This window comes from Otolemur garnettii, unplaced genomic scaffold, assembly GCF_000181295.1.
Source record: "Otolemur garnettii isolate 467f Iridium unplaced genomic scaffold, OtoGar3 scaffold00054, whole genome shotgun sequence".
Taxonomy (NCBI): domain Eukaryota; kingdom Metazoa; phylum Chordata; class Mammalia; order Primates; family Galagidae; genus Otolemur; species Otolemur garnettii.
Window position 1 is genome coordinate 488,254 of NW_003852449.1, and position 15,930 is coordinate 504,183.

Below are 15,930 nucleotides of genomic sequence, written 5' to 3' on the forward strand. Positions count from 1 at the left end.
GTCCATGCCCAGCTTCACCCTTGCCCCCTGTGGTGTCTCAGGCTCTCACCAACTGCCTCTGTGACTGCCTTGTGTTCCTGTAACCTTTTCTTGCCATTTATCTGTAATTTCAGCCAAACTGAAGTCAGTAAAGGAGGTCTTGCATTTTTCTGGACCAGATCTGCAGAGAGCAACCGCCCTCTCCAGCCTGGAGGTCCAGCATGTACTGAGAACAGCCTCCTTGCACCTGAGGGGGGACAGCATCCTCACAGGTGGGTATGAGAACGCCAGTGCTGGCCAGCAGTCTGGGAGGTGCCCTGGGGGTCCAAAGTGGATTCCCTGTGATCCAGGTGGCTGTGTTTGCAGAGCCCACCTGAGGGGTGATCTCATGTGACGGCTCCAAGCATAGGAGGCCTCATCTCACTTGTCCTCTGCCCATGGGCTACAGTCACAGTGTCACAGTAGAGGACACATGGGGTGGACATGGAAGGGCTGTAGGGCCCAGGGGACCCTTGCCCCCGGGTCACTTTTTGAGGCCCAAGGAAAAGGGATGAGGTGGGATGCAGGAAGCAGGGAGTTGGCAGTCAGCGGGAGCTCCTCAGGCTCCTGCAGGGAGCAAAAGACAGGACAGTGACACCCAAGTGACAGCAAGGAAAGAGAGAGCTGGGGCAGGGAGCGACTTGCCCAGGGTCTCACCAGGTGGAGGTGAGGGCAGGGGCCGGGGGCTGTGCCCTGATTAGGGACTGTGTGGTGCTGGCTCCAGCCAGCCCCTTGTTCCCTGTATGGGAGCAGGCCCTGATGGTGAGCACAGCAAGCTGCCCAGGGTCCCCAGGGCCCTGTGGATCACCTTGAACCTCGGACTGCCATGGTTGGCTGAGCACATAAACTCAGCTGGTACTGCAGGTCCTACCTTGAGCCTTGCCCCAGGGGGCCTGGTGTGACAGAGGAGGTAGTGTCAGGTGGCTTGCCCAAGGCCCTGCTGCCAGATGTCTGTGACCAGGGTCCCTCTGGAGCAGCTCTGTCATAGACTGTGGACGGGCATGGCTCCACCCACATGTGGCCTAGCACCTCTTGATCTGCATGGGTGCTCAGGCAGGTACCCTAGGAGGTGGCCCTGCTGTGCAAACTTCCACGTGGATTTTTTTTTTTTTTTTTTTTGCAGTTTTTTGGCCAGGGCTGGGTTTGAACCTACCACCTCTGGCACATGGGGCCGGTGCCCTACTCCTTTGAGCCACAGGCGCCACCCATGGATTTTTTTTTGTTTTTTGAGACAGAGTTTCACTTTGTTGCCCTTGGTAGAGTGTCGTGGCATCACAACTCACAGCAATCTCAAACTCTTGGGCTCAATTGATTCTTTTGTCTCACTTTCCCAAGTCACTGGGACTACAGGCACCCACCACACACCTGGCTATTTTTAGAGATGGGGTCTCGCTCTGGCTCAGGCTCGTCTGGAACCTGTGAGCTCAGGTGATCCTTCCCACCTCAGCCTCCCAAGTGCTGGGGTTACAGGTGTGAGCCACCATGCTTGGCCCATTCTTTGTGGATTTTATGTTTCACATCAGTGATGTCTGAGCCAATTTAAAGCCTGCTCAGCCCTGTTAACTGGCCCTGGGACCATCACAGTGTGAGACCATCCTCTTGAGACTGTAGGAGCCCCATGATGGTTGCTGAGAAGTCTGAGCCTCCTCCCTGCCATCAGCCCCCTGCCTGTCCCGCGTGATCGCTGTCTGCAGTCCTGACGCTATCCCCGCCCTGCAGCGCTGCACCTGCACCGGCAGAGGAAGCAGTTCCCTGCGCAGCACCAGCGCCTGAGCCTCGGCTGCCCTGTCCTGGATGGGCTCCTCTGTGGTGGCCTGCCCCTGGAGGGCATCACCGAGCTAGCTGGCCGCAGCTCAGCGGGCAAGACGCAGCTGGCACTACAGCTCTGCCTGGCTGTTCAGTTCCCACAGCAGCATGGAGGCCTGGAGGCAGGTGAGTGGCTACCCTCCCAAGAGCTAGGAGTCTGTCACATGTCCTGGGGCCCCCACTCTGCTTGAGCAGCCTCTGTTAAGGAAGTTAGTGGCCATCTCTGGGCACTTGCCATTGTCCCATCCTCCTGCCTCACTGCCAGAGGGCAGTGTGAGGCTGGCCGAGGGCAGGCTCCCATGCAGCTGTGAACCCAGTGGCCCTGTACTCACAGGAGGAATACCTAGTGTGTGTCCTTACAGGGAGAAGCTTGTGGTCTGCAGCCTAGGGACAGTGGGGCTGGCCGGGTCCCCTGCGCTTGTGGACTAGGCCCACATGAGGCCAGTGGGAGGTTTCCAGAGCTCACCTGCTCAGTCTCTCAAGGCTTCACCCAAGCATTCCTTCCAAGTATGAGTCCCCAGTGATGGACATGCTTCTTAGGAGCCCTGAGCTTTTTTACACAGCTTGGCTGCACTGTGGGGCTGTGCCACGCTAGATTTTCCTGCGTGTGTCCCCTGCAGGGCCTCCAGGTACACCTGTTCGCTCAGCCCCACATGGGCAGAGCTCAGACCTTGGGGTGGCCTGGCCTTGGCTCACACTGGGATCTGCTCCAGGGCCAGGAGAGTCAAGCTATGCTTTGTCCCCACCAGCCCCCTGAGTCCAGTACACCCAGGCAGCTGTTACGTGGACAGTAGTGGGGGAGGGGGGGTCTCCTGCCACATGTGGGATGTCTCCTGCGGGTATGTGGGCATCAGTGGGGGAGGGGGGTCTCCTGTCACATGTCGGACACCCCCAGCTGCAGGTATGTGGGCATCAGTGGGGAAGGGGTGTCTCCCAACCACATGTGGGATGCCCACAGCTGCAGGTATGTGGGCATCAGTGGGGGGTGGGGTTCTCCTGACCACATGTGGGATGCTCCCACCTGCGGGTCTGCTCAGGTATTTCTGTCCCTGAGGCCTGGGGAGGGGTAGGTCCTGGCAGGTGTCTGGGCAGTCTGTGATCTGTGGCTGGGTGGGGGTGGGGGTCTAGCCTGAGCACCGTCCAAAACTGTCCTTGTGCCTGGGAGGATGAGGTGAGTCTTGAGTGTGCTCAGAGAGGATGAGCAGGCTCTTGCCTCGCTCTGCACTTACACCCCAGCACCCTCCTAAGCAGGCCAGCGTCAGTGAGGAAGCGTCATCCTGTATCCGTGAGGCCACATGCTACATGCATCTCCCCCCCAGACCCTTCTTGATGACACCCACATCTCAGAGACAGTCCCAGCCCAGTGGGGATCCCAGGGGCCCTGTCCACTGCGGGGCCAGCCCGTCTGTACCTTCTGGGTGCGAGCCAGGCACACAGTAGGCACCATCCTGCCTCTGGGCCGTGACAGGGGATGCACTGGGCTAATGTGCAGCCCAGTGGCCGGGCCTTCACTGGATCCCAGCCCAGGGTCTTGGAGACTGTGGGGTGGGATGTGGGCAGAGCATGAGGAGCCTGTGAGGGGCCTACGGTCCGTCCTCTAAGCCTGCTGCTCAGTGCATGTGTGTCTGGTGAGGAGGTGGGGGTGTAAGGCTGGGTGGCCAGTAGGACTATGGTGAGAGCCACTAGATTCAGGATGAGGGAGCAGGGAGGAGCTGATGGCAGATCAGCAGGTGGCATCAGGGTGACTGAAGCATCCGTTTCCAGGGATGTCTCCTTTGAGATGATGGGAGATGCAGACGTGTCCCTCAGGGTAACACTGTGGAACAACCACACTCTAGTCCAGCCTAGAGGGGCAGAGAAAGGAAGAAGGGTTGACAGCACCGCTGCCATGTCTAGTGTGGGCCTAAGCTGAGGAGATGGCTTCTTTTCCCAGATGCAGTCTGAGGGCCTGAATTTTGAAGAAAAGGATGGCAGGGAGACTCGAGCTGTTCTGAATCCTGCCCCTACCAACCCACAAGGCCACTGTCCCAGGCCCACTGTGGGTCATGCTGGCTGCCTCACAGAGCCCCGCGGCCCAGCAGGCCCCGCATATAACCCCACAGAAGCACGTCCAGTTCTGCTAAGGGCCATGGGGGTGAGGCAGGCGCAGGTCCAGCTTGGTTCCGAGCCTCAGAGTCCACAGCCCAGCAGGAACAGAGAAGACTCCGGCTGGAGGGAGAGAGAGAGAGACAAGGCCTCCGAGGCAGCATTTGCCCTGAGGAATGACCTGGAATTATCCAGGTGGGCTAGGGGTGCAGGCGCAGCTCCTGTGCTGACACGGGTCAGAGTTGGGGTTTTTCTGTTCCTGAAACTTTTCCACATTTGAAATTCTGTCAAAACAAAATCAGATCAGAACTAAAAGCTGCATGCACATAGCAGGCACCTCTGTCCTCCCCCTCCCCGGCTGTGCTGTGTAGGGGACAGCAGGACCCTGCAGGGGCTGGGCCAGGGTGGCGGCCTTCACAGTACAGTCAGTGCTGGGAGAGCTCACCAGCCATTGGTTTTCTTAAACTCAGGTGTGAGTTACACATTATGAAATTCACTCTTGAGTGGTGCCTGTGGCTCAGTGAGTAGGGCACCAGCCCATAAACCGAGGGTGGCAGATTTGAACCCAGCCCTGGCCAAACTGCTATGAAAAATAGCCAGGTGTTGTGGCAGGCACCTGTAGTACCAGCTACTCAGGAGGCTGAGGCAAGAGAATCCCCTAAGCCCAGGAGTTGGAGGTTGCTGTGAGCTGTGACGTTACAGCACTCTATCGAGGGCAATAAAGTGAGACTCTGTCTCTAAAAAAAGAAAAGAAATTCACTCTTGGAGCGCACAGTCCTGTGGTTTTTAGCATATTCGTATAGTTGTGCACCCGTCACCACTATCCAATTCCATCACATTTGGGGGTCCAGTTCCTCCACATCTCCACCCAACCTGGTCACAGCCACCCTGGCGGGCGTGAGGTGAACTTTTGCTGTAGTTTAGATTTGCATTTCCCTGACCATTAATGACGTTGAGCATCTTTTCTTTGGCATCTTGGCCACTTGTGTGTCTTCTGTGGAGAAAAGTGTATTAGGTCTTTTGCCTGTTTTTAAATATTTTTTATTAGTGAGCTGTAAAAATTCTTCATACATCCTGATACAAATCCCTTACCATGATTAGCGAGCATTCTCTCTTTCTTCGGTTGTCTTCTCATTTTCTTGATAGCATCCTTTGAAGCACAAACATTTTTCATTTTCATAAAATCCAACTTATTTTTCTCTGGTGGCTCGTCCTTTTGGTGTCCCATCTCAGGCACCACGTAGCCTAAAGTCACGGAGATTTACCTGTGTTTTCTTCTAAATGTTTGTATTTGGCCCAGTTTCTTCTTTGTATGCAGGATACTCGGTTGTGCCAACACCATGTTTTAAGAGTGTTCCTGCTTCAATGAATGGTCCTGGAATCTGTTGAAGACTGTTGCCCACAGACTGAGAGTCTGTTCCAAGTGGCCCCTGGCTCTTTTTGGCCAAGGGACTCTGCACTTCTGTGGTGCAGAGTCCGGCCAGGCCCATGTGTTACTGCAGGGTGTGTGGAGGCTCCAGTGACCACGTTGGTCGTTATCACCTCAGAGAGTTATCACTCTGCTCAGAGTGTAGCAGAGACACAGGTATCACCGCACAGCCTGGGTGTATGGGAGCCTTGACGTGGAACAGAAGAAACACCTGACATGAGGTCTTTTGAGGGTACCCCTGTGTAGAACGGGGTGCGCCTGCAAGCCACGGGGAACAGGGAAGGGAGAAAGAAGAAGGTAGTGGGAGGAGAGGCAGGGTTGGGCTAGAGAGGTGGCCCAGGGTCAGGCCCAGCCTGTTTCTGAGAGGCTGCCTGGCAGGCAGGGTGGCTCAGTGAATAGAAAGACCAGACCCATCTGCCTTCTCAGCCTGGAGGTGAAGCACCACGAGGCACAGTGGTGGAATGGGGCGGGCGTGTGCATTAGTTTGCATGGTACCCACAGGGCTCTCTTCCTCACAGGGGCCGTGTACGTCTGCACAGAGGACGTCTTCCCCACCAGGCGGCTACAGCAGCTCATGGCCCTCCAGACACAGCTACGCACAGACGTCCCAGGCAATGTGGTCCAGAAGATCAGGTTTGGTGACCAGATCTTCGTGGAGCATGTGGCTGATGTGGTGAGTGTCCCGCAGAGAAGAAACGTGCCACAGGGCCATAGGAAGACACACCAGGGTATGGCCCTCACCAGGACCAGTCAAGTTGGGTAGAGGTGGGTCTGGGGATCAGGGCCGTGACCCTGGTAAATGGAGAGTCTGCCTGATAGGCTCCCAGCAGGAAGGCAGCAGCGGTCAGGCTGTGGGTTTGCCCATGGGTAGACACCAGTTAGGCTCTGACTTGGGTTTGGCTGGAGCAGAGACTCAGGACCAGCAGAAACTGAAGGCTGTGGCCACAAGAGCCTGTTCCAGGCCAGGGACTACAGGAGGGAATGAGAGCTCATGTTGGGTCTAAACATCAGCCCCCAGTGTCCAGCTGAATTTTATGACCTGAAACTCAAGAGTTAACCAAACACCACATGCTGCCTATAGCTTTCCCCAAGGACAGTGTGGAAACAGATGCCTCACAACAGGTGGAGGCCCAAGGTTGCCACTGGCCACAGAAGGACAGGTCCACTCCCAGGCCACTGCCGTGGGGAAGGACAGTACATGGGCTGAGTGCCCCCCCCCACCTCAGAGGGACATTTGCCCTCACTGGGCCAGGGCTCCATTCAGAGGTGGCACTGTCCCTCAACCCTCGGCTGCTGGCTCCCCAAACAGGCTGCCTAGACTTGGAGGACAAGCCAATGGAAAGGCCTCCTGAGGGTGAGGACCAAGTCAGTTTGCAGCTGGTGAAAAGGGCGGGAAGGGCAGGCCAGCCCAGCTACTTGAAGAGGCCACTCCAGGTCATGAGTGGAAAGGACTGGGAAGGAGAGGGAGAAAGTCTGGGGGAAACCTGCATGTCAGAGGAACATAGGGAGTGCCTAGCACGCCAGCCACTGCTGACCGCCTCTGGTCGCTGGCAGAGCCCCCAGCTCCTGGGTGGGCCTACCCCCATCTTTAAAGAACTGTTCGACTTTCAAGTAAGCATGAGGCATATAAACTTTTAATTTAAAAAAAAATTTACAGTAAAATACATTATCACACAGTGCGGGGGAGGAATACTGGGAGTGGCCCTTGGAGGCCCAGCAGGTCCAGGAGGGGTGCGGCCTATCCTCCCTGGGGAGTGTGGCACCCATGAGCACAGACGTGAGTGCGGGAGCAGCGGAGTTGGAGCTGCAGGCTCCACCGGAGGCCCTCCCAGCCTTGCCCTGGCTGTCCCTGGGCGGCTCCGGGGCCTGCACACAGCAGCTTCATCCTGGAGCGGGCCAGGCCAGAGTCACTGCAAGAGAAGCCCAGAGGTCAGGACAGGCAGCAGAGAACACAGGTGGCGCTTCTAAGTTTTGTTCTGAAAACAGCTCTCTGGGAGAAGAGTCTGCATAGAAAGGGGGGATCGTTGGGTATGAGCTTCCTTGAAGCCAAGATGCAGGGACCCATGAGTCCTCTGTGTCTGTTCCCTGGAGCTCCAGGGGCCTGCATCTGAAAGTGGGAGGCCTGGGTGTGGACACAGTGCCCTCCGTTTCTGTGCCAGTGGAATCCTGGGCCATCGTTACCCTGCCACCTCCTCTGGCCTCTGGCCCTCAGCCCTCACTACAGGGTATGGGGACCTAGAGGGCATGGGTCTGTAGCACATGGGCATGATTGCTACGACCACTGTCTGTCCCCCAGGTACCCACAGATCCCTCTCCATCCAGAGTTCCCGCCCTGCACAGGGCTTGGGTTGGCCCAGGGAGTGAGGGGGGCTCACGTTAGCAGATGCGTCTTCTAGGCTGCTGCCGCCACTGTCGTTCTCCATAGAAAGAGGTTCTGCTGGGGAGGCCCTGGGGAGGAGGTACAGACGTGCATCACACAGGGCAGGGGGCTCACCCTCCACTGTCTCCAGAGTGCCAGACAGGACAGCCACTGTCCAGCTGCAGACCCTACCATTGAGGGGCAGCATGGAAGCCTTATGTTTGTCCCCAGGCTTGTCCATCCCATCTGGGGCCACAGAACCCCTGGCAAAGCCCCAGAGGCCTGAATCCTGCCCAGTTTGGTGCCCAAGGGCAGCTATCCTCCCTCCTCCCTCCACAGACAAGGCCAGCCCAGCCAAGGCCATGGCCCCCAACCCTGGCCAACAGTGCACAGAGCTCCCAAAAGGAGGCCTGAGGACACTTCCCTTCCCAGGGGGTCTCTGTTGCAGCCCCACCCTGACCCCATAGGGTCTCCCTATACTCTGGAGGTGATGCCCCCACTCTCTGGCAGAAACAGACCTGTTCTGACTGGTCTAGGTGACAGCCTGAAGGACATTTGGTCCCCTACCTCACAGAGTGGCCTGCCAGGGGCACCCTCAAGACCCACCTGGCAAGGGCACTGGCCAGCTCACCAAGGGGCGCACAGGTTGGTCTTAGAGGTGCAGCTGAGCCTAAGTGACCTCTGCAACTGGTGTGGAGCCGCTGAGAGAGGGGACTGGCCACTGTGCTGACTCAAGGGATGGACAAGGGGTGAGACCACAGTATAATGTGGGAGGGACCAGACCCCCAAAAATGCAAGGAAGGCTGTTGTACGGTGTGAGGGGGACAGGAGTCTTGGGTGTCGGCGTGGTCCAGGGTGGCTGCTTGGGAGGGCCACAGTGCCAAGGGGTGGACTATGTGCAGTGGGAGCTTGTGATGGAGCTTTCAAAGGAGGACAGGACTGGGCCAGAAACAACAGACACAGCAGTACTGGACAGCAGCCAACAGGTGGGGGTGACCATGTCCCCTCATGCCACAGGACACCTTGCTGGAGTGTGTGACACAGAAGGTCCCCATCCTACTGTCTCGGGGCATGGCCCGCCTGGTAGTCATCGACTCGGTGGCAGCCCCATTCCGGTGTGAATTTGATGGCCAGGCCTCCGTCCCCAGGGCCAGGCGCCTGCAGTCACTGGGGTCTGCGCTGCGCCGGCTGAGCTGGGCCTTCCAGACCCCTGTGCTGTGCATCAACCAGGTAGGCTGAGCAGGCCTCAGGGCCACCAAGGGACCTGAGGGTGGAGTAGGTGGCAGCTGTGCCTATAGCATTAAGGACTCGGAAATTCCAGGAAACCCTCAGCAGCTATAGCTGACTCAGCTTTGAATCCCACAGGTGACAGAGGCAGTGCAGGAGCCGAGCTCGGCCCCCAGACCCCCAGGGTGAGTGCGGCTGTAGTGCACAGGTGGGGGCTCAGTTGTGGAGCTGCCAGGCATCACCCGCATCAGGGGTCTGTTCTCTTCCTCAGCTCCACAGATGGGCACATCTGTCCAGCCCTCGGCATCACCTGGGCCAACCAGCTCCTCATGAGACTGATGGCAGACCGGCTCCGTGAGGAGGAGGCCATGCTCGACCGTCCTGGCTGTCCAGCTCGGACCCTGCGGGTGCTCTTTGCCCCCCACCTGCCCACCTCCTCCTGTTCCTACACAGTCAACGCAGAAGGGGTGAGAGGGACTCCTGGAACAGAGTCCTGCTGACTTGGTGGTGGGTGCAGACAGCCTGGCCAGGCCTGAGCCTCCAAGTGATAGAGCCTGCCCAGCTCAGGCTCTCATGGGTGTCACTCCACCTTCTGCCCCAGGTATGGGGGCTGCTTTCCCCTCTGGCCCACCTGCCAGGCCTAAGCATTTGTTCCAACAGGCCCTAGTTGGCCCTGGGGCTGGGGACTCCACTCTGGTGTATCCATAGTCGAGGACTCCTGGGGGGCAGCCCCTCCTTCCCCAGCTCTGCTTCACACATTATCACCCCCAGGAATTGGGCCACCCCTGGCCTAGGTCTGGGGTCCTGCCCAGAAGGGGCCTCTTCTCCTACAGGCAGTGTAGTCTGCCCAAAGCCCCTGGTAATGCTCGGGCTATGGTGTGCTGCAATCAGCCAAGTCCCCTCCAGCCCACACCCAACCTAAGACCTGAGTCTGGTATGGGGTAGAGGAGAAGCCCCAAGCTGCCCTCCGGCCACCATCCAGAGGATCTGGTGAGTGGGACCGGACCTGCACCACCTTTGTGGGTGCACAGCAGCCTCAGGGTTCTACTGAGAAACTGGAAAAAGAAAAGGCTTGCGGTGCTTTCTCAGTGCCCCCCATGCCTGGCCCCCGGAGTCTGGACGTCCAGTGCAGCCCTGGCCTGGTGCACCGTCCATCCTGCTGAGGACATAGCAGGACTCCTGGCTGTGGAGTCATGTAGCCAGGCCCTACTCAAACTAGAAAGTGGGACCTCCCGGCAGCACATCCGGCTGCAGACTGGAATCTGACCATCTGGTCATAGAGACATGAGGCCCAGATGTCACCAAGGGGCATGGCCCATATGGGCAGGACTGTGACCCACTTCTCATTGGGCACCTGGCACAGAGTAGGCCTCTGACAAAGGTGCTGCGTGTAGGGAGGCGCAGGCTGCTCTCTGGGAGTTACGCCCCATCTCAGTCCCCATCCTGGACATGGCTCACGTCTCTGCCCTGCCATAGGGTGGGGAAACTGAGACATAACATGACCCAGTGGCTTGACTATTCTCCCAAAGCCCTGAGGCAGACACTGGCCCCCAAGTCAGTCTTTAGGGCACTCTTGGAGCTAGCCCTGAGGCTAGGTGGGCTGCCCTGTGGTACTCCTGCCTGTGCCGTTTCCAGGGCAGAAAATGTCATCAGGTTATCAAGGCCCTGTAACCCCAGAAAAGTTAAGAATTGCTGGCAAAAAGTTATTTTGGGGTTAGATTTTTACAAAATAGCTTTTTTGCAAAAGTGCAGGACTTTACACCAGAAAATGTTATTTTATTTTTGTAATTAAATATAAACAATTCCAAATATTTTTCTAGGCATGTTGTACCAACAATCAGAAAATGAAACTCCAGCTCCGCAGTGGAGTGCACTTCATAGGAGACACCCGGCCCTGCCCTAGGGGAGGGCGCAGGGCTGCACCTCCCACAATGCCATCAATATCTGGAAGGGTTGCATTCAGGTGGTCCCAGGAACACCAGCCATCCCTGAGGGAGGCAGAGCAGATGCCCCCCCACTGGGGGGTCCCCCATCTGTTCTGTTGGCCTGGCAGGGGGCCCAGAAAGTTGGGAGACTGTGAACTGAACATGTGTCCCTCACTGGTGCCGGGACTGCTGACCAAGTCTCAAGCACAATGTCACCAACCTCAGAAAGTCATGACCACTGATTGTGGTCAGTGCTGCTAAGGGCCACTTTACGGTTTTCAGAAACCTGAGCAGAAGGTACACACTGCTCAAAAATAAGTGCAAATACAAACAGATACTAGTTTCATGTATGTAACGTGCCTTCCAAGAACATCCCACAAAGTTATGATATTGGAAAAAATCTGTTCTACAAATTGGAAACATAGGTCCTTAGCAATATGCAGTATATCCTAAATACTAAACTTCTCATTACACAATATTCCCAGCAGCTTTCTGATCAAGCCCATTATTTTTAATCCCAGAAAAGCACCATCTGAGCTCCACTAATGGAACACCAGGGCAAGCTGCTCTAAGCGCCGACACTGCCTGTCTATGGCCTCCCCAGGCCATGTGCCCACACAGGTTTCCCTCTGGAGCTGGCATGGTGCAATGGGCACTGCGGCCACAGAGGCCACGATGCTTTGGCCCACTGCCTCTGCCACTGGTCACTTGCACATTTACATGACAAAAACTGAAAACAGGTGCCGGCTCTCAACTGGGGTGTCTCACGGAAAGGAACATGGAGGAGGGGAGCTGGCCCCGCTTCTCTCTGTGGAGTGTTAAGGTTCAGACCACCAGACTGAAAACAGCACACTCCCTGCCTCCTTTGTAGTCACCAAGCCCAAACACCAGAAACCGCAGGTCCCCGCACCTTCCTCTGAACTCAGAGTGCTCTTCTGTCCTCCACCCTGAGCACTGTTTTCTGTTCCACAAAGGCTACTGGGCAGCAGTGCAGCCTGGGGAGCTCAGAATTAACCCTGTGTCAGCTGTGCTTACTCTTTTGGAAGCCCTTTGTCTCTCCAGAGACTGTCACTCAGGAAATGCTGGGTTTCAAGCCAGCCTCAGCTATCTATCCTGGAGAAGAAACTTCTTGGGGCTTGGGAAGGGAGCCCCCTGACCCCTGCTGTCCTGAGCCACCACCCCACCCCCGCGCTCCTACAGTGCCATCTTCAATGAGGGGACACAGTGCTACCCTCTTTCCTCATTTTTGATGGCTTCTCACAATCCATCCAATTTTTCTAATCACCTCCAGAAAGCACTTACATAATAATAAGTTTCTGATCCATGCCTCGGAGAAGGAGACGTGGCCACAGGTGACCAACTAGGGGACAGTGTCAACTCCATGGAGCAGCTTCAATTCTAGGAAATCCCTAGCTACACAGTCTTAATGAAAACAAATATCTTTTCACAAACAGCAGTTTGTGACATGAGATAATATAAAATTATATGGAATTTACATAAGGATATTTTAAAGTCCAGCCTTACAACAAAACTGCAGGCTGCTGGTCTCCAGCGTCAGCCCCATGTCCACTTGGCCAGGGTCATGCACAGGTAGCTCTGGGCCTCCAGCCACACTGGGGCTCCCAGCCCTCCTGCCTGACTTGACTCTTGCGGAAAAGCTGGGAGCAAACAAGTGCCCTTGCTGTGCCTTAGAGATGAACACCCAGCCCCTCACAGGAGGCTCAAGCCTTACAGTCTAGTCCACAGCCAGGACTGCAGATCCCTCCTCAAGCCCACAGGACGTGTCTTAGTGTCCCAGCTCACGGGCACATCCTGACTATTCTCCTGGGCATCTTAACTCACAGGCTGGTCTTACAGCCCTAAAGAAATGATACCTCTGGGTGGAATTTCATATTCCTGTCAAAATCTACCCTGTGTATTAACTCTACAAAGAAAAGGCTTTAGGCCAGGTACAGAGGCTCATGCCTGTAATCGTAGCCTCATGCTGAGGCAGGATCGCCTGAGCTTAGGAGTTCAAGACCAGCCTGAGCAAAGCAAGACCCAATCTCTACTAAAAATAGAAAAAACAGCTGGGCATTGTGGCAGGAGCCTGTAGTCCCAGCTCTAAGGGGCTGAGACAGGAGGATCACTTGAGCCCAAGAGTTTGAGGCTGCTATTAGGTATTATGCCACAGCACTCTACCAAGGGGACAGAGGGAGACCCTGTCTCAAAACAAAAAGAAAAAGCTTTTAAAAAATAAGACATGGGCAGTGCCCATAGCTCAGTGGGTAGGGCGCCAGCCACATACACAAAGGCTGTCAGGTTTGAACCTGGCCCCGCCCAGCTAAAACAATGACAACTGCAACAAAAAAAACAGCCAGGTGAGCGGTACCTGTGGCTCAGTCAGTAGGGTGTCAGCCCCATATACTGAGAGTGGCAGGTTCTCAACCAGGCCCTGGCTAAAATGCAACCAAAAAATAGCTGGGCATTGTAGCGGGCGCCTGTGGTCCCAGATGCTCTGGAGGCTGAGGCAAGAGAATTGCCTAAGCCCAAGAGCTGGAGGTTGCTGGGAGCTATGATGCCACACCACTCTACTAAGGGCGACAAAGTGAGACTCTGTATCTAAAAGGGGAAAAAGAAAAAAATAGCCAGGTGTTATGGCAGGCCCAGCTACTTGGGAGGCTGAGGCAAGAGAATTACTTGAGCCCAAGAGTTGGAGGTTGCATTGCTGTGAGCTGTGATGCCACAGCGCTCTACAAAGGGTGACAAAAAACAACCAAACACCTATGTGCTTGGTGCATATGAGCCACCAGGAAAGAGGAAACTCAGTCAAAAGGGGTGAAAGCAGAGCCCCAGAGGCTTCTAGCACAGCCATACACCTAGAAGGTATCCCAGGCCACAGATGCTGGGACTCCGGAAACAGACCTAGAAGTGAAGCCACCGGGGGAGCAACCCACTTCCTCTTTTCTTAAGACCACCGCCCTCTCAGCTTCAGGCTCTGCTGTTGAAGATCAGCTCACTAATGCTGATCATTTGAAAAAGATGAAGTTTAAGTTTCCAGATTCCTAAGGTACAGCCTTATTGCAATATTCAAATTTAGAAGAGTTTGCTGTCAAGGCAGAGTTTGGTGACAGGCAGAAGGCACAACAGTACCCATGAGCAACCTAACTAGCTACAGTACAGCCACCTGTTCACAGGTACAAAGGATGGACACGCACAGTGCTACCCATAGCCACCTGCTGCTGAGGGATCAGAGCAGCGTCTGAAGGAGGTGAGTCTGTGGGCCCCACTGCCTGAGTGACCACAGGAGATGTCCATAAGGCACTCTGCGCAGAAGGAAGGCAGGGTGACAAGGACCCCCAAGACAGAGGTCGCAACAAGCGTGGAGCTCCGGGCCTGCACACTTACTTATCCCCCAGGAGGCCTCCAATGACTGATTCCAAATGTGCTAAAGCTGATGCCAGCGCCACCGCTGCCTCCCTGGCCCTCACCCTGTGGGTCACACTGGTCTCAGCAACTGTCCATCACTAATGGAATCCTGGGGCCCAGGTGCCCTGGGTCTTTTTATAAGGAACCCCTCCAGGCAGAGCAGGAGGGGTGCATCAGCGCTGGAAGGAGCTCAGTGCTCCATCAGACTTGGGACTACTCTGCCCAGCCCTCACTGGGCCAGGTCAGTGTGGCTGGCACTCAGAGCCCTCAAGTCTGCCAGACAATTATTTCGTTCCTGCATGAAAAAACAAATAGAAAAATTATACTTAACCAGCACTTCAAATGATGCAGATTCAAATTATCTTAGGTCTAACAACCCCAGCTATCTAGATCTGAGCCCACACATGAGAACCCCAGTGGGTCAAACGTACATGTGGAAATGCCAGGAAATCAGATGTCAAACTATGGTGTTAATGACGGGCCTTTATAGAACAAAAAGCCCTTCTTTCTTCTCCTCACTGGGGATAGTCCAAGCAAACTGCCAGCTGCATCCTACAAGCGCCTCAGTTGCCCCTAGAGCCTGATGAGCAGACTCTAGGGTGCTGGGAGGTGGGGGCAGCCAGTCTGGGAGGCCTGGGACTGCCAATAATCAGTGCCATCTTAGTTACTGGACTGGACAACTGGGAAGCCACACGAGCCCTAGTGCCAGGACAGGGACTGGTGGTCCCAGTGCTGCAGCCTGCTGTGGGCTCCCAAGAACAGAGAGTGCTCAGACACCAGGGCCCACCCCACCCCTCAGCCACAGCGGGGAAGGGGAGACACAGAGAGCAGGACGTGTCCATGTGAGGCTTGGACATGCTGACCAAGAGCAAAAGACTTCCGCATCACAGGGACAATACGCTAGCCACCATGCTAGGAAAGTTCTGAACAGTTTAAAACACTCAAGAGCAGCTTAACTAGACAAGGAATTATTAGTTATAAACTTATTAGAGGCTAAAATCATATAAATCACTAACTGGCCAAGCTTTGATATTACTTTAGCAGAATAAATTAATTAGGTCAAACTACTTTTAAACATCAATTGTTAATATACCTAGAACGCTCAACACCCATGACTGATAGTCACAGAGAAATGCTGAGATACTATCATCATGACTGCGTGTCTCAGAACAGAAACACCAAAATGCCCACAGGGCTCTGTCAGGACAGCAGTGGTGGCCACACAAGTCCCCAGGGAGGGAGGCTCCTTACTTGGAAGCAGTCCTTGGCACCCCCTCCACCCACATTAAGGGTATTCAGAGAGCTGGCACGCTTCATGCTGTGATGGACACGGACACGCAAGGACAAACAGGTCAGCACACGGTCAGCCACTGCAGGGACTCCAACAAAGCTGCCCTCACAGGCCTCTGCTGCTACTGGGGGCTCCCCAGGACCATGCCTGTGGGAAGTGGGCCTCCCTCCCTCGGACTGGGATCACCACCCATCCTGAGCACGCACGGCCTCAGTGTCACTCTGTAGCATCCAGGGCAGCTTCTCTGCATCTTTCACAAAAAAAAATGTGTGTTTTAAAGGATCACACGCAACCTCAGCACGTCATTATACTTGCACTTTTAAACTGGCTCCCCTGGTGGCGCCGGTAGCTCAGTGGGTAGGGTGCCAGCCACATACACCCA

At 55.5% G+C, this 15,930-nt stretch overlaps 2 protein-coding genes across 8 annotated transcripts in view; one reads left to right on the plus strand and one right to left on the minus strand.

Annotated features, from left to right (window-relative positions):
* XRCC3 (X-ray repair cross complementing 3) overlaps positions 1-12,811 on the plus strand; it is a 17,579-nt gene extending 4,768 nt beyond the window's left edge. Inside the window, exons 3-8 of the mRNA XM_003792186.3 lie at positions 114-251; positions 1,738-1,950; positions 5,857-6,011; positions 8,715-8,927; positions 9,063-9,109; positions 9,196-12,811. Coding sequence (XP_003792234.1) covers positions 114-251; positions 1,738-1,950; positions 5,857-6,011; positions 8,715-8,927; positions 9,063-9,109; positions 9,196-9,424 — 995 coding nt within the window. The 3' untranslated portion in view covers positions 9,425-12,811. The remainder of the gene's footprint in view (positions 1-113; positions 252-1,737; positions 1,951-5,856; positions 6,012-8,714; positions 8,928-9,062; positions 9,110-9,195) is intronic.
* Positions 6,955-15,930, minus strand: part of KLC1 (kinesin light chain 1) — a 129,059-nt gene continuing 120,083 nt past the window's right edge. For all 7 annotated transcript variants that reach the window (XM_023514511.1, XM_023514510.1, XM_023514509.1 and 4 more), the window contains 2 exons: positions 7,714-7,786; positions 6,955-7,248 (listed from right to left, as the gene is read on the minus strand). In XM_023514511.1, coding sequence (XP_023370279.1) covers positions 7,715-7,786 — 72 coding nt within the window. In that variant the 3' untranslated portion in view covers positions 6,955-7,248; position 7,714. The remainder of the gene's footprint in view (positions 7,249-7,713; positions 7,787-15,930) is intronic.